Below are 13,050 nucleotides of genomic sequence, written 5' to 3' on the forward strand. Positions count from 1 at the left end.
AGACTTGTAATGTCACAAGTTGGGGGAGGCAAAATTTTTAATGTCACAAGTGCACGATTCTAAAATACAAAAAGTTGTTTTCTATGGCTATACCAAGGTATGATTTACTAGGTTCCTAATATCACAACATACATTGCGTGGTATATATTAGCTTTGGTGTTACATTGCGTGAACTTTATCTCAGCAAATCTGAATTCATTGCCATATATTACTGACTGCTACAGAACTATCACCTTAAGTTTCTAATCATCTAAAGTTTTGCCTTTTGACAGTTCTCAAGCTCACATTCTTTTCATTAAAATATTGCCTGAAATAGTTAATTAATTCAAATGTATTTATTAAATTCAAATCATATGACTTCATAAACACCAGTGAAATATGATCAGGATAAGGGAGAGTCATTAATGAAGGCTGTTTCAAGTAAAACCTTCTTGGAAGAAGCCTAAAAGGTAATGCTATTAGAAGTACAGTGGACACCTAATTCTGCTGGCTGATACAGAGGTTGGTATAGGATGTGTGTGTATTTTAAAAATATGTTGATCCCACATGTACTGGTGACAGAGTCGATTTGTTCCTCCAGGAGAAACAGCTCACTAATAATCCTAAATAGCTATGCCCACACTTGTTCTTCCTGTGTTTAATGAATAATTACAAATGTTAGAGGAAGCACAGTTTGCTATTCAGCGACATCACCATATCCTGATTTACTTAGGATCAACCTTGTGCTATGCGTGTATAAAAAGTATAGCAGTGGCTAATTGCACTTCCCTTTGCAAAGAGGAAGTTTATCACAGTATAGTCAGTGTGAAACAAACTAAAAGGGATCGAATGAAAAAAAAACAAAGGGGTATGCAGAGATTTCAAATGGAAATTATGTACAACATATGTCCTGTATAACATATGTCCTGTTTTCACTTGCTAGATTTACAACAATAAAAGAAAAGTTTTAAGTCTATTTCCAAATGCCGCTGCTGGACACATAACATGCATATGAGTATCTGGAGTTACAATTAAATTTCACTCATTTTGGCAATCATTGATATTCCTATCAATGATTTTCTTATCTTTCTTATGTGTCCCTTTATTGATGGATGAAGAAAGGACATTATCTTAATAGTGCCTTTGGAAGCAGACATCTATTTTAAATTATATATAGATTCTACTGTTGTTTTTTTTTTTTTTTTTTTTTTGTGATTACGTTTCCTTCCAAAGACATATCTTTTGGCAGAGTGCTCCATAGTACCACGTTGTATCTGCCTGCCACTGGGAAACCAGCAGCTTTGCTGCCACAGGAATCCTCTACTTCTGACTTTCTTGTCTTCCTGTTTGGAAACACCTCTCAGACAAGAAGTGATCTCCTGAACTCAAAAATTAAGCTCTTGAAAGTTATATACTTTTCCCATGTGGCAATTCTCCATGTAGCTTATGATACTTGGCTTCAAACAGAGCTATGTTTTAAAGCTTTTTATTCTGGCTTGCACAGGTGCTACAGAGCCATCAAAACAGAACTAACTTGTATTAGCTGGCTCTTGTATTCATCAAAATAAAGAAAAATGAAATTTTCACATCAGCTGTACTTAGACAAATATTATACCACTTCTAGGAAAATGTTTATTCTCTATATTATTAACAATTGACTGTTACTGGAAGATTTAAAAAATAAACAGTAAAGCAAAACTAGGGAATTAAAAAAAAATCACAAAGTTTCTTATTTGCAAACGTTTATCTGAATTTATGAACAGTTTTAACTTTAAATACATAATTCCGGAGGTTTATGTTGACCAGACAGTAAGAAAGGGAGTTAATCAAATATGAATCTTCTCCAACTGTCTTGTCAAACCAGGTAATGATGTCCTGCCAGCCAAACTCTGAGGGAACATGTGAAACAAATACAAAAGTAAACAGGCCTTAAGCTGCCCAAGGGAAAGTCAGCAAGATGGCAATTTCAATCATTTGGAATAATACTAAAGCACCCTTAGGCTTTTCTCAGAATGGAAACATGTCACTGTTACCGCAATATTTCAACAAATCAGAAGGCAAAAGAAAGGAACACTTATGTAATCAAAGCCATGGAACAGCACTTTGCTCAACATTAAGGTGGAAAATAATTACGAAGAATTTGCTTGTTTTATGAGTAATTGTACTTAAACAACAAAGACAAATAATGTTTCCTCATAAATTCTAGGAGTGAAAAAAATCGAACAGACACAGATTCCTTTGGTTTTGATACAGGAGGCTTTGGAACAATGACGAAGATCTATCATATAAAAAATGTGAGCATAATGTTTCTACAAAATTTATCAAATGTTGATAAAAGTAACACTGAGCTACAAACAAAGCAAAAATATTTCAGAAATGACTCTGCTGAAAAGTTTCATTAAGATAAATGGGTTGTCATATCATTTAACTGAGAAATCAAAAAATATTTCAAATATTTGGGGAACGTACCTAATCAGTAAACTTTCAGTATGTGTCTAGTCATGTAGCCATCTTTTACTCAATCATCAGAAAATCAAAGGCAAATTGGCATGACTCAACCCAAACTTTAATACCGCATGATTGTGTCGTGTAAGCTTGTTTTGTGCGAGGGCTGCTGTGGTTTTAGCAGAGAGATTAACGACCGGACCTAAGCTGGCCTCCAAACCTTGCCCTGCTGATGCCTCAAGCCCTTTGAAGTCTGACCATCATACCTGGCAAAACAACAGTGGGAACTAGGCTGGTGTCAGATCTAATCAAGTTTCCTGCCTCAGCATAGCTAACTATGGGGTACACTAATTGGCCCAATTGCGGATTATACCTTTTGCTACAGATTCAAGACAATAATTTAGTCAAATGATGGTTTTTATCTCCTTCTAATTAAGATTCCAAAGTGGGAAGAAATAGGATTAGACAGGCTAACTTCAAAATTGTGTCCTTTAAAGTGGTATGCACATATGATAGGTCTCTGATAATATTGCATATAATAGTATATTGCTATTAACTAACATGAAGATCTGGGAAAGCATGATGTAGCTACTGCACCGTTCACCAGAAGCATCTACATTTTCCTGGAAAAGGTCTACCTCATAATTTGAAAATGGAAAACGAGCGCTCATAACTATTCACTAAAAAGCATTGTCATTCTTAAGTTGAAAAAAACACCTTTAGAACACACTTCAATCAATCTTATTTTGACAAAGAGATGAGAAAAAAAATGAAACACTTATATGATTCTGCAGATTATAAAGAGGTAGAATCCCTCCCACAAAAATGTAGTCTAATAAAACAATTTTGACATTTAAAGTTTGTTACTGATGGGGGCCAAACTGTAAAGAGTTACTTAACCTGTGAGCAATCCAGACATGAGAAAATCCATGTCCCATGCCCTCATTATAAGCTGTAAAATAAGAAAGGTCTAGTGGTGAAAACCCTTGTTGGAGAAACCTTGCCATAAATCAGAGGTTGTGTATTTCTAACTTTTCTTGCTTAATTAGATTTTAAAGTGGCATTTCAAATAGAGGTTACTATTATTACCCCAAATTGTGTACGCAATGAAGTGGCTGTTTTCCAAAAACTGCTATGTACTCAAAATATATGTTGAATTCACATTGAAGCTACTAAAGAAGTCATAAACCCAGACGCACTTTGTATAAGCCATACTCTCTCCTGCTTGTACCGCAGACTGTTGTGCCGCTTTATGCTTTTACCACCAGAACAAAACTGACTGCTGACTCATCTCATTCTAACTGCAGAACTCAGTTTTAGAAGACTGTATTCACATCCCTTCTTAATTCAATTTTCCCTTGTTCCCATTTTCTTACGAACCTCTTTGCTACAGTCAGCCTAGCTGTAGTCTGCCTCTCCTAATGTAAGGAAGAAAAACTTTTGGATTACAGATTAGTGAAATGTACAGGAAGATCACACTAGGACAGCGATCCCATGTATTCGAAAACGAATAGTTTGTGTCAGTCTAATTTCTATAAAGCATATCTCTTAACAGAAACTGAAAGGGGCTGCAGCTGAGCAATGATGACAGAAATTTTTCAAGTAGGTCATCCACGCATGTCTAAGGCGACAGGTTGTTCCAAGAGTTCCACTGCACCCATTTCCTACAGTTCTGGGCCATGGCTAATGAAATATTTTTTTACAGAGCCTCCTGGTTAGTGCCCCTCTTCTGCCCCGCCCCCCATCAAATTGCATTACAAATGAGAATCCCAAATTCTAACTGCTGACAGAAAAATGATATCCTGAGTCAGGATTTACAGTAAGGAAAAAAACTATTCTAATTCTCAGATGTAATAACAATGAATTTCCTATGCTGTGAAATGATGGGGCATGCTTCTTTGCATTTCTGAAAACAGTAATAACATTTGTATTTTAAAACCTACCATAGACTATTAAGGTTTTTGTTTCTTATGTGCTGCTTAAAAGCTGTTGTTAAAATGGCTTAATACCTCACAATGCCTGGCTGCATTAACCACTTTCTCTGGAAAATAAGAAACATGACAAATGAATGTCTTTGGAGAAAAAAGCCTGCCTTCACATATTTGCCTTTAAGTGGCTTTTGAAGAGGATAACTCTACTTGAGAAACTTCTAGCACGCATGCAGAGATGACCTGCTTGAGGAACTGGCTGCCTGATTAACTATTAACTACTCTCAATAGGATTAGATAATTAAAGACATTGATGACCATTAATTAGGAGGAGGGCACCTTAATTTGTCACTTGATAGGGTCCTTTCAATGATTTATAGGTTAGGGCTACTTGCAATTGTGAAGGGGAGGGGACAGTGAAGAGAGAGAACCCTCAAGTTACCTTATCAAGTGGCCAGCTAAAAAGGGCAGAGGGTCAAATAAGGGCCAAAGTGGTCACTTAAGGGTGAAGTCCCAAACACCAAAGCAGTGCCAAGCCACATTGACCATAATTTGGTGATGGAGTAAAAAATATGCTAATTTATTGGTGGCAATTCTCTCTTTTTATGGTTTCAAGCAGTTAAGACAAGTGGCCTGCTTAAGAGCTTTTCATTTGAAAAGAGATTAAACAAAATGGTTTGTCAGGGATGCTTGGCTGTTTTATGTCTTTGTTAAAAAAAATTTGCCCAGACTGTACCAATGACTATCACATCACCCCAAAAGCCATCTTCCATCTCTAAGCATTACTTGGTTAATAAATACATCAGCTCTAATTGCTTAATAGTGCTATGTTCATTTGTTCTTCAGCAAGATTAAAATGAAATACATCTTTTGTATTACTGCCTTCTATCAGGACTGTCTGCATAAAGGTCACAGAAAAAAGTTTAAATTTAGTAGGAAATTTACTTAAGGACATTAGTGTAAATGATACTGTGTTTAAAATGACATAAAAGAGCGAAAGGTGATTTCAGTAATGCAAAGAAAATGGTTTCTGAATACTGATAAGGACACTTATCCCTCATACCACACACAATTTTAGGCAGCATTATACATTAAAATCCCTCTACTGGGGTAATAACATGTAGCTACTTTCCCACCCACTAACACAAGTAAGAGCAAGTCATTAACATTTAATTAAATATGCTCCTGACATCCTTAGAAACATGTCACGCTTTGTTATTGAAGGTTGTGGCCTACTTTCTATGTACATTTTAAACCAAAATAAACTATTTATAACGGACTGATTTAGTGCGGCAAATGAGACATCTTCAATTAGAAGGCACACTACCATATTTTATAAAACCATTCGGAAAAGCAAAACCAATGCAATGAATTTACAACATCGGGTGCATATTTCCTGTCGTTCACAAAACGAAACATAAGAGATGGGATTAGCTCCACCTTTTGGGTTCGAAATAGTGAAACAAAACTGCTTCTCTTACCTCAATGGTGAACTGCTTCCTTTTTAATCTAAAAGCAAGGTCCTTCGTGTCTGACACATCACAGATCAAGCTATTAAGCCGAGGAATCTGATGTACATGAAGCAAACCTTGTGGAAAGAAAAAGTAAAGGAGGTGAAAAAAATAAGAAAATGCTGTCATCCAGATGCATGAATTAGAGTCTTACAGCAGAATTCTGTATATTTACACACACTCATCCTCCCCTTTTTAAACTGGAGCTTACTACCAGGAGCAATGAAGCAAACGGTGCGATTATACTCAAGTAATCAAGCAGAATAAGATAAACAGAAATCCTTGTGCGAGGAAAACTAATTGCACTTTGGTACAGAAGTACAGATGTAAAGAGGGATCTTAATACTTGTCAAAACTACAGCCGGTTTGTGTGTGATTTTCTCTTGTATTTACAGTAAGCAAATATGGCTATCACCTTGCATGCTGCCCACGGCACCACTGAGTGATCTTTATTTTATTAAATGCACCAGTAAGCAGCCAGCAAAACAAGGCTTATGGGTTACTGATAACCACTGAAGCTCTAATGAGCAGTACCGCGCTTTGCGCCTGAAAGCGGCTTGGAAAAAAGTTTCTGGAAAACACCAATTCAGATCACCATTTCTGATGAATTTTAACCCCTGCGCCATCCTAAGAGAGATACATTTGCTTCCCATGAGAGGCTGATCTAGCCGTTCAGATTTTTTCCCCAGTACTAGGTGCACTGCAAGCTCTGCATTCTGTCACTTGCAGCTCAAGCTGATTTTTTCTGACAAGGACGCTGGATGGTTTTTGTGCAGCCTAATATAGTTTCTGAACAACCTAAGGGTGATTTTCTACATCTGAAAACCAGGAAAATTCTACAGGGTTTCTCGATTACTGGCCTATATTTGCTATTCATAAAGCCAGTGTCAAAATGGAAATACCGAACATTTACAAAAGACATCTCACTTGAAAACGGCAGCTATGAGAAAGAAAACCCAAACACTAAAACCCTTATTTAAAATAAGGCAAGTATTTTTCAGGGGTTTATTTCTTTTTTTTTCTTTTTTTTCCTTTTTTCTTTGTTTTTTTATTAATAAAGGGAAAATAAGGGAAGAAATTTTTCTAAAATTTAAATACTTTAAAAAGCCTAATTTTTACAGGTACTAATAACAAAATTCTCAATATTATTACAAAGATATTTTTACACATTGAAGCCTTCTACCCCTTTCTCCAAAGATATATAAAAATATTTATTTTGGTTTTGATTTCAAAATATGATTATTAGATATAAGAACAGCAGGCATAACAAAGGGTTGCTTATATATATATTTTAAAAAAATAATTAAAAACAATCTATATCATTTATATTTTACTGATTCTTCAAGCACCTAAATTTTCAGGCATTTTAACAAAATTACTAATGCAGTATTCATTAAATAATGCAAGAATTTAATCAATTTTTTCCTGAGTAATGTTAAAAACTTCCATCATCTGTAGTAAATAAATAATCTTGAAATATATTCATACACAAAAATTATCCACACAGTTAAGACCTTTAAAAATACTTATTTTTAGAATGTTAAATTAAAATTGTCTAAACCTCAAAAGCTATGAGATGGCATATTACTTAATATATATATACATACACTTAGTATATATATATATTAAGTACTACTGAAAATGATTTTGCATACATTTTTACAGGAAAACAGGAAATAACTGCTAAAATGCACATTGTCTTAAAAGATCTCTTCACTGCTGAGAAAAGGAGTATTAAATTGACAGAATTATGCTAGCATAAACAAATGCCACATCACAATTATACAACTGGAAAGATAATTAGGCGAATTATTCTAGCTTTTGTTCACAGTTTCTTTTTCATTCACCTTTTTCAGATGAGGAAATATGCACTATTTTCTTAGTGAAAAAGATTTTTCTCTGATTTATTAATTACAGCCTGCATACACACAGTGGTGTCTCAACACCATCTTTGCTTCTTTTTCTACATATTTTGCTGTGGCAAACACTGCCACATTCTCACATGTTTACAGCAGGTTTCAGATAAGCAGTTTACTTTCAGCTGAAGGTTTCCATGGAACTACAGTAGTATCACAATAATAATAGCTGTAATTTATGCACACTCAGAGCACTGCTCTGGATTAGCTAAAACTGTTTGTTATTCACTGCTTGGGCTATGCATAACATCTAATCTCATCTTTTAAAATTTAAATAGTTCTGCTGTAACACCTTACAAAATCTTTGGGAAACAAACTGCAGGATTAAACACCATTACACATTTTGAAGATGAATCACTTGAAAGGCTACATGCCTTTTTACCAAGATGAGTTTCATATTTTACATGCCCCGTATATCCATATTTATTTCTTTAAGTTCATAGCTGCCATAACCGAAAGCTGCAAAACAGTACATTATTTTTAGATAAAGTTTATATAGCGCATCATTTAGCGGTTTATTCACCTTAATATATGTTTTTCCATGTTCTCTACTTAAAACTTGGCAGATCAGAAGTATTGATTTCATGACAAGTTCAGCTCACTGGTCAGATGATTGCCAAGCCTCCTCTGCATGTGAATTCCCCAAAGCCTGCCTGTTGAGATGTACATCTGATTGAGCCATGCCTCAGTAATATGGCTTGACAACATGCAAGGAGTTGCCATGTTTCCTTTGCAGCCTTAATGCACTTTACGGAAAATTTTCCAAACTCAAGACTGGTTAGCAAGGAGAAACATTTAAGAGGTATATTCTAAAATGAAACCAAATGCTACTTTAGAGCAGATACCCAATTGGAGAGTAAGCCGCTAAGTGCCCTAGAAACGCTCAGGGCAGACTTTTTGCATTGCTAAAGATGGAACTTACCGTGGTAATCCTTGTATAATGGATTGGTTTCTCTCTCAGAGCCAATAAATGATTCAAGACCAACTACTATATCTGACAAGTTTGTTACACGTTCCATAATTGCTTTATTCTGTAAGACATGGAAACAAAATACACATCATATGTGATGAAAAAGGTAATTAATGTTCATGGACTAAGCCTTGGTCTTCTCAATGACAAACTGTGGGAAAAAAATAGGCCATCAATACCTAGAAATTGCATTGAGGACTTTTCTTATTTTTTATTTTTAAAAATGGCTGGGAATTTATTTCTAAAGGAAAACATATTTGACACGAAGAAAACATAAAAGAGCCAACTTAGTACTAAATTAATCTTTTCGTAATCTTTGTAAGATAAGTGCTAGTTCATATTGGAGATATTTACAAGCTATGTGGCAGTTAAGCACCATACATTGATTGTATTGAGTCAGATGACCAGCTTTTGTTTATGTCCTGGAAACCTTGTTTCTTAAAACACTTAGACATATCTAGTATTTTGAGCATGCACAACCCACATGATTACTCATTTTAGTCATCAAGCAGCACAGATTAAAAAGTAGAAACAAAGCATTTTCTCCAGTATTTCTCTTTCTAAAAGTTCCTCTCTACAAATCTGAATCTAAAGCTTCAAATTGCATTACCATTTCTCAATGTATTTGTGATTTGTAAGTGCTTTGATAATGTCATGATTTAATAAACAGAAGGAAAAAGAGACAAAACTGTGCTAAAAAGCAAAATACTTCTTTAAGATACAAAACAGTTATGTTAGAACTGCCAGGACAGCTGGTGTACTCTTCTTCCTGATGGCTGTAGATGCTCTGCCCATCATATCTCCAGGGGTATCAAGTCCAATCACCTCAAAACACATTCATGCCAAGTACGAAGAATTAGCTCTGTAGCTCCAAGCTAGAATTTTGTATTTTTTGTTTATCTTAAAGTCTTTTGTACATTCTGAGCTTCCATTATTAAACTACGTGACTAACAGTACAAAAAGTCAACTTAAATACTGGTAAACCATTTGAAAATGACAATTTGCACAGTAATTGGGACCAAAGAGAAAAGGAACATCCCATGGTAATTTAGTAAAGTCTGTGCATTACACTGACATACTGGTTTGTTAAAATAGTGAATACACCAACTGCTTGCACGAGCCCACATTTCAACAATTTATCTCATCTCCTGGCCACAGAGAAGCCTATGAGGCAGGTACGGAAGGTGACCATTTCCTGCTCCCGTCGAAGAGGATCTGAACTCCATTTTTAGGCCATTACACAAACTAACTGTGGCCTGTCCTGCCCAGCCCAATCTGCTCAGGGTACAAGGCCTAAAGCCACCAATCCCCTGGTACCTCCACCACCCCCCTCTCCCCACCTTGTGGGCCAGATGGCATTAAATCCTGTGGACTGGTCTCTTTTCAAAGCTGCTACTTGTGCACAGGCCAAAATGGTCTATCCCTGTGGAATCAGAGAACTTCAATTTTACCTGCAAAGTCTAACAATGGATAATGATAAAATAATGTTGCTAAAGAATTTCCTTTCTGAGCAATAATGAAAGTGAATTGAGGTAAAAGAAAGTTGCTTCCACATCAAGCCTTAAACTTCATTATTGTTTGCCCTAATTATATCTACCACTGAAATATTAAAGCTGACTTTCGAATTATTTCCTCTTCTGGGAAGAAAGAGAGAGCATACTGTATTTTAATGGAAACTCTTGGTCACACTGTTTTACTGGGGTAATCACATAAAGATGCTATAAATCTGAAGTATCCAGTGATCTCTGCAAAACCACAGACTGGAAATTACCTTATTTTGCCAGTTTTAAGCAGGTTCCTGAATGTTATTCATATAAGCAAGAAACACTAAACTTATATAAATAAATAGGTAAAATACTGGTGATCTCTGGAAGCTAACTTGAACTCTTAATGTAGGAAAAAAAAATTAGACCATTTGGAAAAAAGTTTGCTGTCCACTAATCTTTTGCTTGCTGGTTTTGACAAACAATGGCTAAAAAAACTGTGGACAGAAAGATGCTCAACCATCAGCAAGGCACCTTCATCATTAAAAGTCCTGTAAACCATAAGAACAGCATCGTTCCTAGTCAATCCTAGTTCTGGAAAAATTAAAGTGAGGGATAGCAATTCAACCCAATGACACACATGAACAATTCAATATGTTGTTCAAAGCTCCTCTTCGGAACAGGTTTGCTTTCTTAAATTGTAGTCTGTTTGCCTCTGTTGATTTTGTTTTTGTTTTTAAAGTGTGTCAAAATACTCTCTGAGCTTCATGCAGCATATCTTGGGAAATACTTTCCACGATGAATTGCCACAACAAATAGACATTTGTTTATGTGGCATTGTTGTCATAGATCTGTATCTATCATGTATTTTCTAGTTTGCAGTATTCAGCACATTAATGTCCAATCAAAGCTGACGTCAGCACACAGATAGTTGTGATGTATGGCATACTGACATAAACACACAAATCATGTTGCCCCATCTGGGCTTGAAAATTTAACAGAGCTCCAGATCTTCCTCCAGCCCCATACAAATCTACCTCCTGCTTCTGGCATAAACTTGGCAGCTCTGGAGATGAGCCAGGACATGGTTAGGAGGGAAGCCAGGAATGGGGGGATTCAGGGAAAGAGTTTGTTGGCAGCTAGACGAGGTATTGTTTTAAATAACATTAAAAATAAATTAAAAAAAAGAAAATCCACCACCACCACCACCAAAACACAACCAACCTAATCCTGGAAAGTTTTCAGTCTTGGTAGACATACAGCAGTTTTTCTATATTAGTTAGTTCAGCCAAAATATAATTATTCTAACAACATGGTAGCAACCCTGTTGTGCAGGCTGGGCTGAGCATTCATTCTATATCTTACTTAGTGCTCACTGCTTTAGACAGAGATTTTCTTTTAAGCTCAAACTTGTAATATCTGAGCTCAAACAAAGTGCACTTTCAAAACGCTGTTGGAAGGAAATCCATTTAGCTACTTGGATATGTAAAATGGGAACTGTACATACCTCTTTAACCAGCTTTTAGAGAAAGGCAATTGTGGAAAAAGATTGCTTTGTTCTACTTATTTGCAGAATCTACAGAGCTTTAAGTAGATATTTATGGATGTTTAAAATACTTATTTACAAATAAAGCAGTCTAAAACGTATTATCTTCTGTGTCTGAATGTAAAGCACTGTATTCTACCAACACAAACATACTGAGAGCCTGTATGCTCAAACATACATACTGAAATTAATACTGTCTATTGCTTCTGGTTTGAGTTCTTAATGAATATCAGTATTATCATTACCACTATTTATCAAATCAACTTCGGTTCAGCTGGATTCCATATTAGAAAAAAAATCTCGTTGCTTTTTCTGCTTTGATCTAATTTCTAGATCTCCACTCATTTGCTGTCAAAATTCTTCCAAAAACCCAGAGATATGTCAGCCCATTTTTATTCTGTCAAATTCTAAAGAAATTTAAAAATCATAAAATTTATGTAATAGGAATATTTAAATTCTCAGTCTTTGTGCTACATTGAGTAGACAAAAGTCTAAGAATGGAAAATCTTCTTAGAAGAAGCTCAACATTTCTACATAGTAAATACAAACAATCTCAAAATTTAAAAGAAAAATAAGAGACTCGTTACAGATCTACAATGAAATGCAACTAGCACCTGGTAAGCTCTTGAGTCACACAGATTTCATAAATTTGTATTATCATCAGTACATTAATAAACAGACTTTTAATATCAATTTATATATTGAATTGAAAATTAGGTATTTTAAGACTGCCTTTTGTCATACAGACATTAGGCCTATATTTTGGTAGTGAGACTATATTTAATTCTGTACCTTTACATTCTGGTAAACTAATTCTGGTAAACATTTACATTCTGATAAGCTAGTCACATCACTGAATTTCTTTAAAAAAGTTTAATTACAAATTTTAATCCTAAAATGGGTTTCATTACATGAAAAACAAACAAACATACAACCAACTGCTAGCACTGGGACAAAACAACAACAACAACAACACATCTGGAATTGCATACATTACATATGACAGCTCAGAATTCAAAGATGAATTCAGATACTCCCCCTCCAGCGTAGATAAAACTGTAATTGTCGTTACCAACAGGTGAGTCCAGTAATCCTGACATTTATTTGAAAGGTCTCGAAGCACCAAGTGAGCAAGTTTATACAAAGTGATATCAACCTTGTGAACTTAAGGCAAATTTTGGTATGCAAGTTTTCAGAACAAACCCAAAAAATTGGTTGTGCCTTTTTTGTCTCTTATAACTCCGACATAACACTGAAGTAAGCTTAGTGTG

General features: G+C 35.3%; 1 protein-coding gene across 3 annotated transcripts in view; it reads right to left on the bottom strand.

Annotated features, from left to right (window-relative positions):
* ELP4 (elongator acetyltransferase complex subunit 4) overlaps positions 1 to 13,050 on the bottom strand; it is a 141,466-nt gene that overhangs the window by 74,714 nt on the left and 53,702 nt on the right. For all 3 annotated transcript variants that reach the window (XM_035549991.2, XM_035549992.2, XM_035549993.2), the window contains exons 8-9: positions 8,702 to 8,810; positions 5,834 to 5,940 (exon numbers count right to left, since the gene is read on the bottom strand). In XM_035549991.2, coding sequence (XP_035405884.1) covers positions 5,834 to 5,940; positions 8,702 to 8,810 — 216 coding nt within the window. The remainder of the gene's footprint in view (positions 1 to 5,833; positions 5,941 to 8,701; positions 8,811 to 13,050) is intronic.

Source organism: Cygnus atratus, chromosome 5 (genome assembly GCF_013377495.2).
Source record: "Cygnus atratus isolate AKBS03 ecotype Queensland, Australia chromosome 5, CAtr_DNAZoo_HiC_assembly, whole genome shotgun sequence".
Taxonomy (NCBI): domain Eukaryota; kingdom Metazoa; phylum Chordata; class Aves; order Anseriformes; family Anatidae; genus Cygnus; species Cygnus atratus.